General features: G+C 37.2%; 1 protein-coding gene across 1 annotated transcript; it reads right to left on the bottom strand.

The window, feature by feature from the left end:
* Positions 1-11134: 11134 nt before the first annotated feature.
* LOC121421413 lies at positions 11135-13226 on the bottom strand. Its single transcript, XM_041616110.1, has 2 exons — positions 13020-13226; positions 11135-12507 (listed from the first exon to the last, which is right to left on the bottom strand). The coding sequence occupies exons 1-2, from the start codon at positions 13076-13078 to the stop codon at positions 11478-11480; spliced, it is 1089 nt and encodes a 362-aa protein (XP_041472044.1). The 5' UTR covers positions 13079-13226; the 3' UTR covers positions 11135-11477.
* Positions 13227-22881: the final 9655 nt, after the last annotated feature.

The raw sequence follows: 22881 nt of genomic DNA on the forward strand, positions 1-22881 counted from the left end.
TCTCATTTTTTTTTTTACTTCTTGTTGTTTTCCTGAAATAAGTTTGCTCTGTTTTTCAAGTTTGTAGGAATAATGGAAATGCTCTTAAATTATCCTTCTAAGGCTTCCTATATGTATTGAAGTCCCATATATATAAATTCATGTTTGTATAGCTGTACATGTTTGTATATACTATGTTGCTTTTTTTGTATAAGTGATGTGTCGTGGAAGTTGCCTTTTTACCCTGTTCTTTCAGTTTCATAGCAAAGGAAAGACCTCAGATATCACAAAACTATCTTTCAGGTCTTTATTTCTCTTTTTTTTTTGTTCGTGTGAATATTTGTGCACAAACCAATTACAGGGGCGGATCCAGGATTTTCCAAGGGGAGGGGCACATTTTCCTGAGGACAAATTTGACAAGCAAAAAAAAAAGTCTTCACTTTAAAAAAAAAAGGGGGGGGGGGGGCAAACTTCTGCTTTAACAACATTTTTACATTACAAATTTTAATTATGTCTCTCAAAGGGGGGGGGGGGGAAGGCCGGCTTTGCCCCACCCCCCTTGATCCACCAGTGCAATTAGCACAAAGTTGCTGAAGGGGTGTTTGTTGTTGTTCTTTGGACATGTGATGCTGACTACAGATGCACTGTAAATCAATTTTATATAAGGTACCTTGTCAAAAAATCTGTGCCAAGTCTTTTAGCTGGAAATCCTGCTGACTTTAGAGGCTTTATATAAATCAATTTCATGTAAGGTTCCTTGTCAAATATCTGCGCCAAGTCTATTAGCCAGAAATCCTGCTGACTTAAGATGCACTGTATAGATCAATTTCATATAAGGTACCTTGTCAAAAATCTGCGCCAAGCCCTGCAGCAGGAAATCATGCTTTAAACATTATCCTTCTATAAAGTCAAAATGCATCTTTTCTTGGCGGCTTCTCATTGTCTTTTCCGTGATGAAGTGTGAGGGCCTCACTGGGCCTCATCTTACAAAGAGTTGCGGTTGATCCAATCAACCAGAACAATGGAAATCCAGCAATGTCAACATCTAAACTGCATGTTCAAAATATTTTCTAGCTATGATGTACATTCATGCATTCCTCGTTTTCTTGAAAACTCAGCGTGCTTTTCTATGTTTACAAAGGACATTGTGCAAATTTCCTGTAGAAAAAATTATGACATGGATGGATTTCCATATGTTTAAGGTTGATTTGATCATTCATAACTCTATGTAAGAGAGGCCTGTACCTAGAAATGTTTTTCGACAGGAATAAGGGGACAATATGGTGGTCACGACATTTCCTCCTGCGACAATTGCTCTGGGCTTAATTTCGTTTAAGAGGTAGGGATTGGTTGCAATAGGGTTTTACATGTATGTTAAGGGTACGGTAGAGTGTAAAACCCAGGGTTGAAGTTGGTCATTCGATTAGTGTGTGGAATTTACAGCGGAGCATTTTTCACAGAACCAACAATATTGTGTTTCAACAATGTTCTATTTCTGGAATAACCTCTTTTTGTGAGTTGCTGTTAAAATTTTGAGATAACAGATTTTAACATCTTTCAGCGACAATACTTAGATGAAATGAAATAAAAACTTTATTGGTTGTGGTTGATTGAAAGAATATTGTATAGTGACCATGATGTTAAAGACAACTCATCAAAGGTGCAAGTAAATGCTCATTCAAATTATATCGTGCAAATTGAGCTTGTGGGTGTTTCATAAAGCTGTTCGTAAAGTTGCACACGACTGAACATGTTCTTAGGTCATAACTCAATTACATAGGGATGTCACAAAGCACAAGAAAGGATCACCAGTCGTGCGTAAAATCATTTGTATCTTACAAACAGCTTTATGAAACACCCACCAGGAATGTTTTGATGTATAGTTTATTGCAGTAATTTGTATTTAGGAATGTCTGGAGAATATATAGATATTGATAAGCATTTCAATTGAAACTGAATTATCAGTCAAATCAGTGATGTATGAAATTATAACTGGGCTTCATCTTACAAAGAGTTGTGATTTATCTGATCAATGACAACTATGGCAAGCCAACAACGTAAACATCTATAATGCATGTTTGTTCAAAACATTTTCTAGATATGATGAGTATTCATACATACATTTTTTGACAATTCATTGTGCTCCCTCTTGTTAACAATGGACATTGTGATAATTTCCTGTGGAAAAAAATATGATTATGGTGAGATTGATTTGACTTATCGTAACTCTTTGTAAGACGGGTCCAGGAAATCTAATTTTACATTGAAAATCAAAAAAATAGGGAGAATTGTTAGTGTATATGTTCAAATAGATGAAATGTAAGTATCACATGGATAATGGGAAAATGTGGTAAGTGGCTTGGAGAAAAATGCTGATCATGTGGATGTAATTTTGCAAATATCATGTAGTTACCGAAAATACATTCTGAATTTCCCCCACAATGATACTATGATTTTTAAAAGAATAGAAAATTTGGTACGTAGTTCTATGAGTTCTCTGCCTTTACATTCACACAGACCTGCCATCCTTTACATGTTTTGCCGAAACTATCACTGTTTTGCAACATTATTATGGCATTACGTTTTTTCCTTCATAAAATGCAATATTATTTTGCAAGAAACCTTTTCAATTTGATTTTTTAAAGAAAATTTTGTTGTATTGAGAACTGAGAATAATTGACTCCATATGTGTTTCATAAAACTTACACAAGTTTAGGTGATTGGAAGAATATAATTGCAGGTAACTGGACCAAAGGTCGAAGGTCATATGTGAGTCAATATATTTCAAAGTGCAGTTTTGGGGATCACTGAATACTGTGTCTTATTCCCAGAAGTTAACAGGTCTGGTTTTAACCCTAGATGCCGGGGTATTTTTGGATATCATACGGCCGGGGGGGGGGGGGGGGGCGCCCTCAAGTGTATGTTTCATTACCAAATATTTCAGGACCAAATTTGGAAAATTTAGAGTTACTAGTAAGATCACTATTTAGTTATTATATTTTGTTATGTTTGTTTGGTGATCATGGATTATGACCTTTTGAAAACTTATCAATAGTAATTTTAGCAATTTATGTAGTACTTCAGAACTCCAAATTATGATTTTCTTATACCAAAGTGTGATAATTCATATATGCTGAATGTTTTATACGGAAGGCGAAGTGAAGTTACTCCTGATTAAGTTGATTCGCTTGTACTGCTGTTCAAACAGCGATGTATCCAGTCATTTCTGCGGTTTCCAAGTGAGTTGTTTGACGTGCCAAATCTCCCCCATGCGGAAATGAATGAAGTTACGCACGATACAGGCGAACCGCACTTCCGGTGTGGACTAAATCCGTTTGTAACCGTCTTCTCGAAGTGTGTTGAGTACTCCGCTTTGAATCCGGATTGAAATAATCCTGGAATTTTCAAACTGCCCTCCAAAGTGGAGTAACTCCTGGACTCCGGAGTAACTTCATTTCGACTGTCAGTATGAAAGTGGTTTTAGATGTAGATTCAAATTTTATAGTGTTTATTAGAATATGTTGATTTTAAAAACTTTCTTATGTTATTATTTTGTTGTTCTGAATATCAAGAATTGACTTCAGTTGTCAGGTACTCTGCAGGCACAGACCCTGCTTGAAACTCCGATCAATTATTGGGTCTTCACTCAAGACTAGCACACATAAAACTTACTGTTTCAATTGAGGCCTTCAGTATTCAAGTCATTGGAGGCTGTGTATTCAGACCACTTAACCTGAATGAAAGGTTTGCCAGCAGGATAGGTGGGGGATTATATTGAAGGGAAAATCTGGTTTGGATCATTTGGTTGGAGTTTGAACCTGGAAGCTTATGGTATGATGTCTGATGACCAAATCACATGACCACCTCATAATGAAATGGGCGATTCCATGTCTAGTCGTACGGGACATTTTTGATCCTTTTGATGAAAGAATATTTTCTTGATTGATGGTAACCCTCCACTAGTACCAGATTGAAAACAAGAGTCAAGACTGACATGTAACTTGACTCAATTACATCTCCTATACAATTGAATTGAAAAGTAGTACTATGTTGGATGGGACACACAACCAACAAAAAAAGAAGAATGGAAAACTACAAGAGCATGGTATCACCCAAATATAGGTTTCTGCAGGTTGGTGGCCATGAGTGCAAATTTTTTCAATGTTAAGATTTTACCCTGATGAACCCTCATTTCCATTGACTATTCAATTATTAGATTAACTAGTCATTCAGTTAATTGGTAATTCAACTGAGTGATTGATTATTAAATCTAATCTTGGGATTTGAACCTCTTTTATCACCAAAGGTGGGGTGTTACTCATCGTAGCATGGAAAATGACATTAGGCTACAAAGCATTTAAAGCTGTGCACTTCATATTTGAAATAACATGGGTTGGAAGTTATCCCTACCAAAAGAGAAAATCTGTGAAATCTTGTGTTATGGATTCAGACAGGGAAAGTCTAGTAATTTTGAAACATGTGCTTTAATTAAAAAAAAAATGATATTAGATGTGATTTTCTCCAAAGAATACATTTCTTTTTAATATATGTGATTTAAAAATTTATATTACTATTTTGTCAGTGTAATTTTTGTAATCTGATACTTTCTTTATAATTACTTTGAATTGAAAGTGCCAAAATGTGTATTTGATTAATGTGTACATTGAATGAATGAACAAGGAAGGCTTTCTTTTTGGAGTATGATGTTTGCTGTCATGAATTATTATTTCAAGCACAAAGTTAGAAAATAGGAAAATATGTCAGGAAATAGTGTTGTCAATGTATTTGAAGGTCTTTTTACTAGAATGTTTTAGCATTCTACTTTCATATATTTTAGAGGTAAAATATAGAAAATTAATTTGTCATAATTTTGCTTGTTTAATTTTTCACTATGCATTGAAATCATGCTACATGTACTTCAAGCGTGGGTACTGCATTTTAATCATCTAATTTAAACATGGTTTGACAAAATAATCGGTTAGAGTCCATTTGGTATTTTAACAGATGGTCTAATTCTCAGGTCGTCTAACACCATCATGGCTAATCCCACTTGGTCTACTAGCAGATGGTCTAATTCTCGATTTCTTTAACACCATCATGGGTAAACCCACTTGGTCTACTAGCAGATGGTCTAATTATCAGATTGTCTAAAACACTACCATCGAACACCATCAGAGCTAAATCTCCTTGGTCCAACCATCATTTGGTCTAATATTTGTTGGTCTATAAACTGTCTTTTACATGTAGTCTAGTTTCTGGATCGGCTAATTTCCACTTTAGGGCAATTCCATAAAATGATCAACCTTTTGTATGTCCGACCTCCATTTTTCTCAAGTCTTACATGTACTTCACTTTATAAACTGACCAAGTCATGGTCCTTTAAAAACATTACAGAATGTCAAGAACAGGAAATCAGAGACAGAAAATTTTATGAAGGTCCCAGATATAGGGGGACGGACATATATATTCAATGGAATTGCCCTCTATCTGCCTATTTTGTACACTTTGTCTATAAATGAATATTTGATTCATATGGAATACGGTTATATAGACTTGGTGATGTTAGACCAAGTGGCATTTCACAAAAATGGGTGTAGACTAAATGGGCTTTCATGGCAATTGGATCAGACCAAGTAGAAATTAAATAAAGCAAATGTAGTGGCAAGTTATCAGAATAACCAAAAACAGTTGTGCTCATCAGTTAGTGAACCCAACTGCAAAATGCATGATTATAACAACACAAATTTTGTTGAATGTGAAAATTTGATAACTGATGTCACAATTAGAAATCTAAAACACAGCAAAACTTAACACTGACTACATAAATGTTCATTTTTTGGTGGGGTTCACTAAATTTAGAGCACCGCTGTACATATGAAATGGGATATGATATGTCAGGACTAATTAACAAAAGAAAACCCCTAAGAAATAGGGAATATGATAATTTGTATAAATGTTGCCATTGATTTTAATATGTAATGAGTTTTTAATGTCAAATTATGTAGCTATTCTGCTGGAATTATTAATTTGGTTTATTATGCAAGTCATTATTTTCATTGATATGCTTTTTAAGTGGAACTTTTTTATGCGTTTATATCCATGTGAAGCTATGTTTAATATATATCATACCTGTCAATTTATTTTGTATTTATGTAAATGTTGGATCCAATTAATCATGAATGTATATAAATTATGAATATTTCCTGTGTTGTTTGTTTCCTTTATGTTAGGTTTACCAGTAGTATTTTATATTATTGCAACTTTTTATTTCTATTGAGATATCAATCAGAGATTGAACAGTGATAAAGACCGGGGGGGGGGGGGGGGGGGGGGGGGGTTTGATAAAAAGATGGAGGAATAGAAGTAAGGGGGGGGGGGGGAGAGAGGTAGAGGTATACACACGCACTGAATATTGTCACCTATTTGCAGTTAGACAAAACACACTTTTGGGCAGATTTATCATGCTGGTAATATTTCTTGAATATGTCTTCTTTATTGAAAAAAAAATTGAAAAATATTACACTTCTTGTATAAACAAACATGATTCTACAAGGCAGAGATATGTTAAAGACCACTAAAAACTGCTGAAATCTACCAATAGTACATTTTAAATCTACTGGTGTCACGACATTTGCTCTAGCGACAATTGCTCCTGACTTTATTGTGTTCAAGATCGATATAAAAATATTACACTTGTATTATAAACAAGAAGGGTTGCAATAGGATTTTATGTTCGGTTTAGGATAAGATATAGGCCCATATTCTGATATTGGTTTAACTTAAACTCGGGTTTAAAGTTGTGGTTTAAGTATGGGAAGCCAATAGTTACATAAATCACTAACGGTACAGATATCATTTCAGCTCATTTGGCTCTCAAATCATTCATAATTGTCCAGGAAGTAGATTATGTCTTCACCATCGATGAATCAGGAAAGAGCACAGTAAACATAAGAAGCGTACAATGTAAAAAAACATTGATACTTTTGGCTTCCCATACTTAAACCACAACTTTAAACTTGAGTTTAAGTTAAACCTGATTTCAGAATACGGGCCATTGTGTTTAATCCAGGGTTGAAGTTGGTCGTTCCAATACGGTGTAGAATTCACAGCAGAGCAATTGTCGCCGGAGCAAATGTCATGGAACCAACCTTATGTACTAGTACTGTAAATGGCAGGATAGATGATGTTCTTGAGAGCTATTCACAACTTTTCAAGTACTACACAATCATGACTATGCCCCTTTTTCTAAAGGACAAGTCCATCCCCAACAAAAAGTGGATTTGAATAAAAAGAGAAAAATCCAATAAGCATAACACTGAAAGTTTCATCAAAATCTGATGTAAAATAAGAAAGTTATGGCATTTTAAAGTTTCGCTTCATTTCACAAAACAGTTATATGCACATCTCGGTCGGTATACACATGAGGAACTGATGACATCACTCACTCACTCACTGTTTCCTTTGTATTTTAATAAATGAAATATAAAATATTTTAATTTTCTCCTCATTGTCCAGTGATACATCATACAACAATTAATTCCTCCCTGAACATGTGGAATTAGCATTGTTTAATACACTATATGGTTCAGTCAAGTCGGTCCCTATGGTCAAATCTATAAAAAAATGAAATATAGTATAATTCAAAAAATAAAAAACAAAAGAAATAGTGAGTGATAGACATCATCGACTGACTCACCTAGTTGTGCATATAACTGTTTTGTGAAAAACAAGCGAAACTTTAAAATATAACATTCTTATTTTACATCCGATTTTGATGAAATTTTCAGCACTATGCTAATTTGACTTTTCTCTATTCAAGTCAGCATTTTCCTGGGTGGACTTGACCATGAACTAATATTAAACTACATCGATAAATAGGTATGCCGGGGCTGTTTTTTACAAGCCTCATGTAAAGAGTAGTCTGCAAGCGCAGACTCAAACTTGAGACTTTAACCAATAACCATAGAGTAGACTAGACTCCAAACTCTCTCTGAGGTAGAGGCAGCCACAGTAGGCCTACATGTACATGTACACAGTGAATCTAGTCTCACTACTTTAGACTTTTTTATGCACTATTGATAGTATCGATACATTGAAAGAAAATGGATACAGTGGGATAAAAAATTATAATTTATCTCCCTGTTCACATCTATCCTGGCATAGAGATTATCTACCTCAAGTAAAAAACACAATGTACATGACGATTTGGAACATGAAATATGAAGTATGTACATATCTATGATGAATATGATATGTAAACATTAATGAATTCCATTAAGTAGGTGATAATTTACACTTAAAACACACATTTGAAATGTCACCAATTTTCTTAAGTAAAAAATAAAGCTCTTAATTCTTTTCCGAAAATACAGAGGCACTCACTATGCTATGCATACAAGAAAAGTGAATTCACTAAAAACATTCTACACAAAGCAGCTGCATCAATTTGGCATAAGTTAATTTTAGCAAAAAAATTCGAGCAGGTAACAAACAGAATATATTACTATACTTAAAATTTACATTTTGCTACTTGTAATTTCATTTTTAAGATTCATATTGCAAAACATAAGAATAATATAAAAACAAATTTTAGTAGAAAAAAAAACATTTCAGTTAATGAGAACATCATGACCAGCTAGACCTGTAGAAAAAGCCCCATGTTGACCTTGAATATTTACATGCAGACATAAATACAAATTAAAAATTACACATGAATGTACATAAAAAGTATTGTAACCTGGGATAGAATATGAATGTACGTCATTGCATCATAATACAAGACTGCATGAAAAAAATATGAAGGCATACAAATACATATATCTAGAATGTCAGGAAAAGCATACACTGCACATACATGTACAAATAGGGGTAGGGGGGGGGGTCAGGCATGCTAGGCCTACGTAAAAAGAAGGGTTATAACTTCAGAAATACACCATGTATTTTTGGGCATGAGTTGGTCCTGGAATGTATTTTCTTGTTGTCTGCAGTCCTGAGAGAGATTAGGGAGTTCTACATAGACAATTTATCGTTCTGCTTTCGCCTGAACTAGACTAGATCACGATTGTCGTAACATCAAGTTTGTGAGGTGTACTTCCAACCTTCCACCCCCCCCCAAAAAAAAATATATTTTTTGACAAAAAAAAGAGTATTATAAGTCTTGTCTCAACGTGACAATCATCAGCCTATTGTAGTGGGATTGTTATGGTTAAAAAACATACGAAATAAGTAATTACTCTACTTGTAAACTTGATAATTCTCCCTTTCAAACATGTGCTCGTAGGCAAGAATTTACAAATTCATGCAACAAGTTACTGGCTTGACATGGATTTTTACCGGTCTGGACTGTCAGACTAGCACTAGTGTCACATGCTGTGTATAATACATACTCCATGATCAGAAATTTTAATAAAAAAGTAACAAATCATACAAAACAGTATTGGTAAGGCGTATTCACAGCATAAAAGAGTAACAAACACTCTAACAAGTGGAGCGCCTCTGGCAGTCTCACCTGCATCGCGCGATTCAATATAGCAGCAGTGCTGACTTTGAATACTACTATAAAGTAATCATAAAAAACACCATTCATATGATACAATTATATTCAATGACATTTGATGTTGATCATGAAACATTAGACTTGTCAGCGAGACTTGATGATTACCCCATTATCAACATTTTATAAACTATAAAACTTTGAAAGTTATATCAGCAATATAATAATTACATGTACCTCCAAAATGGCCAAAGATCAATGACCTGAAACTCGCATAAGATGTTCAGTGATACGTGATTACTTTTACTATCTCCAAGCTTTATGAACTAGGTCCATACGCTTCCAGAGTTATGATGGTTATTCAACAAATATCCCCAACATGACCAAAGTTCATTGACCTTGGTCATGTGACCTGAAATTCGTACAGGATGTTCAGTGATACTTGATTACTCATATGTCCAAGTTTCGTGAATCAGATCTATAAACTTTCAAAGGTATGATAGTAATTCAACATATACACCCAACATGGCAAAAATTCATTGACATTTGACCTCGGTCATGTGACCTGAAACTCACACAGGATGTTCAGTGATTACTCTTACATGTATGTCCAGGTTCATGAATTAGATCTATAAACTTTTAAAGTTGTGATGGTAATTCAACAAATATCCCCAACTTGGCCAAAGTTGATTGACCCTAAAATGACTTTTGACCTTGGTCATGTGACTTGAAACTAAGACAGGATGCTCAGTGATACTTGATTAATCTTATGTCCAAGTTTCATTATCTAGATCCATATATATTTTGAAGTTATGATGGCATTTCAAAAACTTAACATTACATGTAGGATAAGATTTTGATGTTAATTCCCCCAACATAGTCCATTTCATTGACCCTGACCCTCAATGACCTTTGACCTGAAACTAAGGCAGGATATTCAGTAATACTTGATTAACCTTATGGCCAGGTTTCATGAGCTAGGTCTCTATACTCTCTAAGTTAAGCTGTCATTTAAAAAATTTAACCTTCAATTAAGATTTGGCGTTGACGCCGCCGTCTGAAAAGCGTCGCCCATTATCTCACTCTGCTTGGCAGGCGAGACAAAAAAGAATGATTGGCATGTCTGATAAATAAATTTTATTCAAAGATTTAAAGAACCTCAATGTCTCTAATATGGTACAAACATATTGAGTTGCATAATGACCACCTTCAATGACCACCTTCAGTGACCACCCCCTCCCCCCCGAGTGCAAAAACATTGCTTATTACATATGCTATGCTGGGCCAATTACAAACAGTGTACGATTACGAACAATAAGCAGCGAATGCAAAATATAAATTCATCAGCCCATAACATTACAATATAGCATTGGTTTTTATTTTAAAAGGCAGTGAATTCTAGTAAAGTAATAATAATCTGCTTTTATATAGCGCTTAATACATCGGAACGATGTGTCTAAGCAATTTTCTAACATATTACCCCAGTCATCGGATTCAATCAGTCATTCCCACACACAATGAGTGCACTACCTCCACTCCCTGGGGAGTATTCCAGTCAGTCGCCGGTGAGGCGCACACAGTACTGGAAAAGCTACAATGACCTTCGCATCCTACCGGGTATCCATTTAGCACCTGGGTCGAGAGTGGCAAAGTGTTAATTAACACCTTGCCAAAGGACGTCAGACCCCGGTGGGATTCGAACACACGACCCTCTGTTCACAAGGCAAGAGTCAGAACTCAGAACCACTATACCACGGCTCCTCCCAGTAATTATTCCAATCTCAAAAGGTTTGAATTTAAAAAAAATTCAATTAAAATTAATTCATTTCTTTAGCTGGTTGATTATTTGGTGAAATTTTGTTATATGACTTGCCCAGATGTTCCCACTGAAAAATCACCAATAGGCAAAAGCAAATTCAGAAAAAGAAACTGTTATGCGACATGCGAGGCCTAGTTTGTTCAGATTAAACATACCCTTTCTTCAAATGTTTGGGCTTATGGAAAATTATATTTTTTCAAAGATTAGATTGATTAAAATTACCCCATCCTTCACAAATGGACTATCAATCTCTTCTAATTTTCTCATGGGAAATAATGTAAGGAATTCAGTGCCACATTCACCCATTGGTAAATCCTGTTCGTCCTGAACGGAAACAGTAACGTCACGAAGGTGCAGGAGTTGCACTCTACAACGGTACTTGCTACAAGCCGATTCCGCAGCAGTGCACTCGGATATATCAGAGACAACTAACCTCAACCGTAATTCCCTCTGTTTAATCATCCCGTTCAGGAAAAACTTTGCCTGAAAGGATCCCCCGCATTTAGTTTGAATGATTGTGGAAGAGATGAATTCCTTCTTATTTCTTTTAAGTTCTAAGAAGGGAATCTTCCATGGCTCTATACCTGCAGATGCTACTGCCTTATCATTTTCAAGGGCTGTAATCCTCCGACTCAGCATGACATTGTTCTCAACATGACATCGACTTTCATTCTTTAACAACTCTATTTCAGTCATAGACTTCGAGTGCTGGATTACAGCTGCTACCCGATGCTTCCTTTGAGTATCTTCTAACTTTTTAATTTCCTCTGTATTAGCTATCGAAGCATCCGTCACCCAATCGACGGAAGACATGATCTCTTCGGGGGTATGACTAGCAAATGGCTTTGATGTTCCCACAGGGTTGGTTGTGTCCACCTCTTGAAGGTCCCCAGCCATGGACCGTACCTCAGTCTGTTCGTTCCCATCTGCATCTTCCTCTTCTTGCGGACAAAGCTCTGCTACGTCCTCTACAACCTCCCGACAGTTAATAGGCAAAGCCGGAAGAGTGTCTTTGACGCAAGGAATGGGACTGGGGCTTCTCATGTTCAGTGCCTCTGGTTGATTTGGGTTGCTGTTCTTCTTCGGGGTACTTGTCCGAAGCGGACAGGTGTCGTCCTCTAGATCTTGGTGGGTTTCAGCCGGACGAACGGCTCCTTGGCCTACTGCTTCGATAGGTCCTTCTGAATCCTGCTTCTTGGCCTCAGTCTGCAATACTCTGTAAAGTCATTGGATGGTATTCTGATAATCAAACATAGGTTTACCCCTAGTCTAAATTAGAACTTTAAACCACACTTCTATGGAATGACAGCATCATATCGCTTCCATAATGATAATAATAGCAATCATAACGTACCAATTAATAATTTCCTAAACCTAAAGCTAAATTTCAGTGTATTTTTATCTTCCATTCTACAACTCGATAATTTTAGACAACTTTTTGCAGCAGGATATTAATAAAGAATATTTTTTACTTGGCGAATAAGTTCACAAATTATGTAATAGTTTAATCTTTGATCATGTACTTTTGTTGAATCGTTTAAAAGACTTGAGTTTGGAAGCATACTTAATTTTGTTGTAGTGTAATCATAGTATAGGACAGCAATTTATACATGAAGCGCATCAGACTAGAGAAATTTCAATTGATTATGCGCTATATCAGTACCAATATATTATCACTGAATACCCTAGTAATTACTTGCTAACTATTATTACTGAAGAACAAAATACCTTTGCTTAGTGGCTTGCCTCTCACAGCTCTGTAGAAACTGCTCCATCTTTTCTGCCATCTGCACTTAAAGGTTTTTTTTTATTCAGTCTGGTAACTGCCCACATGAACTTGGTCAGCTGATAATGGCAACTTGAAAAGGATGGCCTATGAAGCAGCTATGAACGGTATCATTCTTGACTGAGGATATCATCTGCAGTAGAAGTAGAATATTCATATTTTAGATAAAAAAAGAGAAAGGGGAAGAAGGGGGGGGGGGGGGGAGATAATGGGGAAAACTTTAATTTTGAGCACGTTTTTATGCAGGCTCTCTATTGTGGAAAGTAAATTTGGTCTGATCTGTCACCTAACAATCTATCATTTTCAATTTTGAAAAAAAATATTTAACTTACTAAAAGTTAATTTACTTTACACTTACACCTATCCTTTAGAATCATTACATCGAGATCTAGAGTCAAGTTATATGAACAGCTGTAGTGTAATAGTCACTGACAGTGTAAACAAAAAAAATCAAGCATAATATCCCCTGGCCTAGACCAAAAGGCAAAAGCTTCAGTCTCTGTTCCGCTGAATTCCATTGGCTCCAATCACCAATTACAGAGACCAAAGTTCTAGCTCTATCTATACAGGGACTCAGTGGCCATAATTTATTTATTAAGTTTGGATAAATTAAAACGGGGAAGTGAAGTTGCGCGACAGCCAACAGTAAGTCACTGTTTTTCCCCTTTTATGTTTTTTATTTTTCCTTTTGAAAACGGAATAATTTTTATTTTACAGTTTTATGAAGACAAAAATCGATGAGCCCCTTCGGGGGGGGGGGGGATTTTGCATTGTTTATCCCCTAAGGCCTAATGGTGGCTGCATGATAACGAGCCTTCAGTGTCAGTCTATGTAGGCCCTACAACTACAAGGAGAAATAAAAATGTTAAAAACTCCTCGGAATAGAAGGCTGCTAGCTGCATGTCTAAATAGTAAATATCCCCAGACCAAGAACAAAAGAAAATAGGCCAAACATTGCCAACCTTATGTCACCACGCAGGGGCACTTATTCAATGAACATGGTTATGCACAGGGTGTCCTAACAATAACATATGAAGGTGAATTGATTGGAATAGTGGTACCTACATCATCATGTACCGTCTGCCCGACTCCCGAGCTGTAACAACACGTTATTAAACAAACTGACGTTAGACTATGGCACTGCCACTGGCAAGTGGCATCTCAATCAATGACTCGACGATCCTGGAACCTAGCTAAATTCAAAGTTGATGTATACAGTCTATGAACGTTTACCAGTTGGTAAAAACGTGTAAAGCATCATTCTTCTTTACCTTTCGTTCTAAATTTTCGCGGAGTAGTGCGCACGAGCTTGATCATCGATTGTTAGTATGAGAGTCCCGTCTAGTCGGGTCGATGTATATAGCTCTAGCTCTATGGATGTGCGGTGGCCTTTAGCTACAAAGTACAATGCACAGCTCAAGCGCACATCGCACCGGCACCATGGCACCAGTGGGCGTTGGGGAATCCCCATACAATGTATTGTTTCCAATTTGTTTAAAAAAGGGACTAGATTGTTTAATTTAAACGTAAAAAAACAAAAAAATTGTTATAAAAGTTAACAATTATTTATTTATTACAAATTTAAAAATCAAATATAAAAATCATCGTTTTTTTATTTTTAAAAGGCCGCATCATATTCTATAATTTGAATAATTTTGACGAAGGACGTCGACTCGATGGTACTTTCCCACCGCCGCGGAAAATGAAAATAAACCAGTTGATCTCCAAAGGGCATCAACGAGGAGATTCGAAAATACAACAGGATAGAGACGATTTTTTTTTAATAAATAGGACACGTGACTGTAGGTTTACTTATGCCAGCCTGACACTTGCACGATTTTGTGTCACGCATTGGCACGACTCAAGTCGTACCAGTGCGCAAACTAGTCGTCAACTGGCGTGAAGTGTGCGTAAACACGTCGTGACATGTCGTGACTGCGTGCCATGTCGGGACGGGAATTTTGAAATGTTCAAAATTTTGGTCACGACAAAATTTAGCGACCGGGTCGTGAACTATGCGCAAACTGTTCGTGAACTCGTCGTGAACTCGTCGGGACGATGCGGGAGGATCCCGTGCCAGTGCGCGCCATGCTGTCACGAATGGTTCACGAACAGCTCACGTCGTGTTCACGAATAGATCAGCACGACACCGTCCGAATTGCGCAAACTCGTCGTCGTGCCAATGCGGGATGTGCGTAAACTATGCGCAAACTATGCTTGAACTCGTCGTGCCAGTTCGTGTCAATGCACACTGACGGGCACGCATTCGTGAACTTTTCGTGAACTCGTCGTGAACTTGTCGTAAACTATGCGTGAACAAGTCGTAAAACAGTGCGGGAGCCTCCCAGTTCGTGCCCCAAAATGGCAAGACTTGTCACGACAAAATCGTGACCAAAAGTCGTGTAAGTGTCAGCCTGGCTTTATACTTTTTAGTAACATATCATTTGATTTGTGCAGATTGTCCCTACCAAGCTTTTAGATAACATGTTGGAAATATGGGGTGATAATTGCAAGAAACGTAAAAAAAAGAAATGAGATATATTCTTCAATAAAAAGTTTATACGTTTGAACGGAATGTTATTTGAAGAAAGTTTATTTCTTAGAAATATTTATAGATTACATCATTTAGTTGATGACAGGTGTAATTTTAAATAATCTAGAGCCTTAATCCCGAGGATGGGGTAAAAAAGAAGATGAAAATATCCCAACAATGTGAAAATGTCTCTTGCAGATACATGCAGGGACACATGTTTGAATTTCGAATTTATGTATCATTGAAATGTGAACACATGCACTAGCAAATATTACATCAAAGAAAATCTATAAAGCTTTGTTAAACATGAAATCTGAGAGGTCGATCATGCGCTGTTAAAAACATTGAAAGAATGACTTTTCCGAAAAAAGATCATATTCTGATACAATTAATACCCTGGATAGCTACCTTAAATAGCAAGCTTCAATTTAAATTGTTATATGAACTTGTATATACTAATAAATATTTGTTTAGAGAATTATCAACACATAATGATATCTATGTTCGTTCTGTGGTAAATGTGATGAGACATATGAGCACATATTCTTCACCTGTTATTACATAAAAACTTTGTGAGAGACTGTGGTTATATGTTCAAATTGAAAATGTTTAATTGGAAGGATATTCATATTGGAGTTAAGGGTTTTTTTTAATATAGGGAAGCAAAGGCGCCGGAAGCGGGGGGGGGGGGGGCAGGGGGGCACTTGCCCCCCCCCCAAATAATTTTTTTTTTTGGGGGGGGGCAAAACGATATTTTGCCCCCCCCCAACGTGCCCCCCTGAAAGTAGAAAAATGATAAATTATTTAAGGACAAAAGTAAATGAAGGCACTTTTCTGCCTGAAAATTGTCATTTCCATTGTCAAAAATGAAAAAAAAATTGCCCCTGACGGCAAATACACTATCATAGTAAGCCTCGTGTCTTTTGACGAACAGTTCCTCTGTGAAACATACCTTTGATAAGCCCCTCTCTTATTACAGTGTGATAACGTTGAACCTTTTTATGAATACATTTCAGACTAAAAGCGAATGGCAAATTGATAGTGGTCCACAAATGATTAGGTTTATAATTCTATGATGCTGGCTGTGTCGTCTACAAACGCGCGGTCGCCCAGAAACGCTCAGACCGGACCCGATATCACTAACGCGCGTGAACACTAGTTACTCGAGCAAGATATGGAATCTATGTCATAGCTGTCAAGCCCAGAAACCATAACATCTCGAGAAACTTGTTTCAATTTTCAACTAAATATAAATTGAGTTAATACAGTGATAACAAGAGAGCGATGTTGGCTCAGTCGGTAACGCGTCTGCCCGTCGAACCAACCGCGTAGCCATGATTTCATTCAAGGAGGGGGCGGTAAATGCACGCGAAGCGTGCCAACCACTTACAGAGCGCGCGAAGCGCGCTCTCTAGGGGGTGGGTGCAGGGAGGGGGAGTTTCCCCCTACCGCGCGAAGCTTTTGGTGTCTCATGAATTAAAATAAAAAGGAGCCGTCTCTCTTGTCTCTAATATATATTTCAGTTCCAATTCAGTTGACTATATTGTGATTTTGAACCTAGTTTTCAAAAGTAATTGTGAACGCACAAAAAAGGCAATGGAGAAAATTAAAATAGTAATAACCCCGCGCACAGAGCGGAAGCTAAAGCGTTTTATCATTTTTTGGCAATGAAAAGGGTCCCGAGAACAGGGTAGGCCCTATTCTCAAAGATATATAATTGGAATGATCAGATTTGATTTCAAACAATTTAGCGACAGTGCATATCTTTACTGAACTCGCAAAACAGAGATGTGCCAGGAGGGAGATATTCCTCCCCGCGCAGAGCAATGAAACACTGAAATTTCAAAGGGCGGACGTTTCATAAAAATTAATGCAAATATCTCAAATACCCCATCGACTCTTATTCAATTGATTTAGATTATTGAACTTCATTACAAGGAAAAGGATGCCTTATTAATTTGACTTATCCTAAAGCGCTTCATTTTGAATTATAAACAAACTTAAGTGTTACTCAAAATTTCAAACTTAGGGCGCAAAACAGGACAGGAGATAAATGTGCAGGGAAATGACATGAAATTTAATAAAATTTGATACAAAATATTGTATTTTTTTTATTTAATACGACACGAATTTTATACCTTCCTCTTTTTGAATTAGGAACCTGTTTGCCCCAAAATTATGGTTGTTTAGTAATGAGCTGAAAAGCGGGAGAAGTTGACTTTATGGAGGTGACGGCAGAAAGCCGATCAGACCAGAAGTTGCGCAATCAATTAAAAAAAGATAACTTCCTATATTTCGGCCTAACCTTACTCTAATTCCATGCCCTAATGTATACATTTGAACTTTTACTGGCAAGAGACACTTATAGCTGAGGTAGGAAAACAGGGTTAGAGAAAGTATGGGGGGAAACAATGGAGAACTTCAATATTTTCATTTAACCGCGCGCAGCGCGGAAGCAAAATTCATTTATAAATTTAGAGCAAGAGTGAAGGAGTTTCTCTTTTGAGAAAAAAAAAGAATAAAAGTAAAAAAAAAAAAAACGCAAAGCTACCTTTCTTCCCTTTCCTCCCTTCCCTTTTCCTTTTCTCCTCTCTTTTTCCCTTTTTTTTCTTTTTTGGGGGGCGACCGCCCCCTGGCTACGCGCCTGCGTCGAACCAAAGATCGTGGGTTCGAGCAGTCTAGATTCTATCCGTTGGTAGTTCATTTCTCTCCCCCCTCTCTTCATTCTCCACCATGTACCAAACCCCATTGATCGCGATATTCCCTATTTTTGTGGGGGAAGGATAATTCGAGGGGTTGTTTATATTTAGGGCGTAGAGGTCGATTGTGTAGTATAGGGGCCAGAGTAAAAAAAAACACACACACAACAGTCCTGACAAAGGACTAGGGTTCGAGTCCACCCCGGGCGGATGACTGAAGTCAGTGCATTGTGTGTAAACGTCTCTCCCATGTTTCATAGATGCAGGCTATGTTACAATGGAAAACACTCCGTCCCTCGGATAGGACGTTAAACTAGGCCTCGTGTAGAGGAGAGTCACCACCTTTGCACGTTAAGAACCCACTGCACTATTCGTATAAGAGTAGGGGGAAACCCCGGTGTCGAGGTCCACCTGCATCCCCCCCCCCCAATGAGTTATATCGGGAGAGACCTGTGGATCATAGTGATTCAGTTCGCTTTTCGCCTCCCAGGCACAGGTGACGCCAAACAAATAATAATAACAATTCAGTGCCCTAAAGAAAATACCAAGGTCATTTCAACTCAATATAGACATGTTATCAGAAAATTACACTCAGAATAATCATGTGTAGAGGATTATAATTTATAATTTGTGAATATGGTGAATCCCACTCGAAAGCAACTTAGAGATAATGTTTAGACATGAAAAAAATAAAATCATCTGTGAAAATGTCTTCTTGACCGGACTCATATTATCCGAGATATGAATAAAATGTAAATAAAGAATATAAAAGAAAAAATAAGCGTTACAGTACTGCTCTACTATAAAAAAAATCTTAAGATATTTTCACAGCCCCGTATTTTCCTTTATTCCTTTTCATTGGCATGATTGGAAGGCGTTTTGTCTGATACTATTTCAGCTCATATGATATAGCACTTATGTATTTTAGATTCCAAAACTTCTTCCCATTACCTGTTACTAATCAGATCGAGATGGCAGCTATGTTCTCTGGTTCATCCCAGCTTTTGTTATTCATGGACGTTTGTAAAAAAAAAAAAAACAATCCGGGAGTGGGTGGGGCTGCAAGACCTAAATTTTCAAAGAAACGTAAGAGCGAGGAGATTTGTGATGGGGGAGCTTTTGCATTTTCTAGAATAAAATTGAAGGATTTCGTGCACACTTTTGGTGAATTTTGTTAATTTTGCCCTCTCGATCGGCGGCCCCCGGCTGCGTACGGTCATGTTTGTCATCTTAAAGTCTTTAAAAGGCCTATATTACATTGGTTTGAAACAATTTCATTTGCAATAAGGCTCGTAATTTGCTGGAACTGCGACCCTGGTCATGAAGAAACACCAGTCTGGGTCAGAAGGGAGGAAACAGAAGGAGCAAAAAGAACTCCAAGACTGTTTAATTCTCAAGAAATTTATTTTTGAATGCTCTTAGAAACGCAACTTTTATACTCCATTTTTACACAAAGTCCTCACCGTGGGGGGGGGAGGGGGGTGGGGGTCCCATAGCCTCTCCCGCTCGATCGCTTCGGTATCTCACGCTGTCAAAAATATTGTGCCCCCTTCGAGATTTTGCCCCCCCCAAAAAAAAAAAAAAAAAAAAAAAACTGAAAGTGTTCCGGCGCGCCTGTAGGGAAGGAACCATTACTAAATCATATTATTTTTCTAATTAAATTTATTATCTTTGAGCATAGTAATGCTATTAAAACAAGACCACAACCTCTCAAAAGATTAGGAAATAAATATTGGAAAATGAAAAGGAGGAAAAAAGAATATCAGAATCAGAGGCACGTGGAAGTCGATCCGGTCACCTGAGGACATGGAGGAAGTGGGGCAATTTTTACACTTCATGACGACAAGGCATTGCGAATCCATTTTTTTTTTACTAAACTTGACAGCTGCCTTGGGACAGATGAAATACATTTGATCTATGTGTGTGTGTGTGTGGGAGGGGTTTTTGAGAAGAAAATGTACATCAGATATTTTTAGAACAAACTAAATTGATTTAGAATTTATTCATGATATTGTTTTACATCATTTTCGTTAAGAATTGTCAAACCAAACTTTTTAATCAGTGTAATTTAATTTGATTTGATATCGCTTTTTAATTTATGATCATGAATGTAATAATTCATAATAATTTTGCTTGATAAGAGAAGAGAATAAAAGATTATGAAAAAACAGTAGCGTGACAGGCAGGTGGACTAGAGCACTGGCGTAAATCGGTGTTGATGGGTGGGGGTGACTGAATTATTTTGGCATTTTTTTGCAAGATGAAGTTTTCGTATATTTTGACCACAAACAGCGAGATTTTAAGGAATATATTTTAGGAATCCAATAAGAGTATGCATATCTCACCATAGTCATCCAATGCGAGTGCCAAGCGCGTGCTGATTTTATCAGAATTACATCTGAACACATGAAACACTTTTTGTAATCATTGCAATCATGATTATCATACGCATTTCACTATAAATCAAATATTGCGAGCGCGAAGCTCGAGCTGAAAATTTAGATAATTCAGACCTGAAGTGGAGCATTCTAAGGTTTCTTTGTTGGAATTAACTAGGAACATATACGTATTTCATTAACCAAATGATGCGAGCGCAAAGCGCGAGCTGAAATTTTTTTATATTCAGATCAGAAGGGACATTTTAGGGACAGATTTTAGGAATTCATGAAGAACAGACATTATCTCACCAATCCACTAATGCGAACGTAATCACGGACAGGAAATGTTTTATATATACGAAGACCTTAATGGGGCAATCACATTTTGTGTTTCCAGGAAATAGCCCAATATCAAAATAGTCATTAATTATACTGGTTATGATAAGTACTAACTCGTCGAGAAACTTCTACAAGGATGGAGGGGGGACTGGATCAAGATTACATGTACTGGACATGCTGGAGGAAGAATATTTGATTACTTTCTTTTTCACCTCTCCATTTCTTTCTCTTGTTCCTTCTGAGGGGCAACCACCCTCCATTAGTTCATCAATGCCTGATTATCCAGTTGTGTTCCATGTTCGGATTACCAAATTCCCCTGCTGAAAATAATGATCTTTCACTCTCATCTCTCAATGCCAAGGGCGTAGGCAGGGGGGGGGGCGGTACCCTCCCGCAGATTCAGAGAAGTTCCGATACTGGCAAACAAAACGAAATTTGTACCCCATAACTTGCATAACTTACCCCTTCCTCTGCTTTCAAGTGATGATTTTCCAAACTTAAGTTCCACCTCCCCATGCTCAAACCAGCCTGGTTACACTTCGTAATTCCGAAACACGTAAATTGCCTATACCTCGATGTTCGTTAATCCGAAAACGAAAAAGGGTTCGTTAATCCGAATATTTGTGGCGTAATTCCGAAGGTTCGTTAATCCGAAAAGGAAATGAGAGTCGTAATTCCAAAGGTTTCTGGGTCCAAAAACGAAATGAGGTTCGTAATTGCGAAGGTTTGTTAATCCGAAAAGGAAATGAGGTTCGTAATTCCGAAGGTTCGTTAGTCCGAAAACGTAATGAACAACGAACCTCATTTTGTTTTCGGATAACCGAACCTTCGGAACAACGAACCTTATTTCCTTTTCGAATTAACGAACCTTCGGAACAACGAACCTCATTTCGTTTTCGGATTGCCGAACCTTCGGAACAACGAACCTTATTTCGCTTTCGGATTAACGAACCTTTGGAATATCCGAACCTTCGGAATAACGAAGCTTCGGAATTACGAATGTATACGAACCAGCCTCCGCACTTGAGCTCGATTACATCCAGAGAATTTTGTCATTGGTGACGTCAGAATCCATCGCCACGAAATCTCGCGCCTCTTTATTGCAGAGCACACAAATTTATTCTCGTCCGCCGCTTCCAATATTCCAACACTTTCTTTTGCATCCACTTTGTACCTTAAAAAATCATGATGCAGTCAATGCCCTATTCAGTGCCAACTGATAGTACGAAAAAGTTCAAGTGAATCGCACGTGACATCACTATGCATTTCGAAAGTCATTATGGCGTCTTTCTTTGCCAGGTGTGTTGTATAATCAAATTTATCATTTATAAAAGTACAACAGACCCGATTCATGGACGTATATAATCTCATAAATACTCGCGACAAATAGAACGCCTCATGCAATTTCGCCTGCCTGATGCAATTTAGCAGTAGTGCTGACTTAAAAAAAAAACTTTTCAATGATTATTTACTAAAACACCTTTCATTTAAATCTATGATAATAAAATACTGTTTTCGTTCACTCCTAATGACCGTTGACCTTAATCATTTGACCTAAGACTCATGCATGACAATTAGTGATTTATTTGATTACTCTTATGTTTACGCTTTTATAGATACATAAACTTCCAAACTTTTGATGGACATTCAACAAATACCCCCAACATTATGGGCAAAGGTCATTGACCTTAAACGACACATGGCCGTGCTTATGTGATCTGAAACTCATGGAGAATGTTTTGCTGATACCTGATTACTCTTATGCCCAAGTCTCATGAACTAGATCTTCTTTTTTTTTGTTTTGCCGAAATTTTAAAACATAACCTTGGTTAACATGTTGATGTTGATTCCCCCA

Source organism: Lytechinus variegatus, chromosome 9 (assembly GCF_018143015.1).
Source record: "Lytechinus variegatus isolate NC3 chromosome 9, Lvar_3.0, whole genome shotgun sequence".
NCBI lineage: Eukaryota > Metazoa > Echinodermata > Echinoidea > Temnopleuroida > Toxopneustidae > Lytechinus > Lytechinus variegatus.

Bases quoted from the DNA above. Each gene is read 5' to 3' on its own strand.
- LOC121421413 (XM_041616110.1), bottom strand. From the start codon at position 13,078: ATGGCAGAAAAGATGGAGCAGTTTCTACAGAGCTGTGAGAGGCAAGCC. The intron at 12,508-13,019 runs GTATTTTGTTCT...ATGACTTTACAG, and splicing joins AGGCAAGCCACTAAGCAAAG to AGTATTGCAGACTGAGGCCA.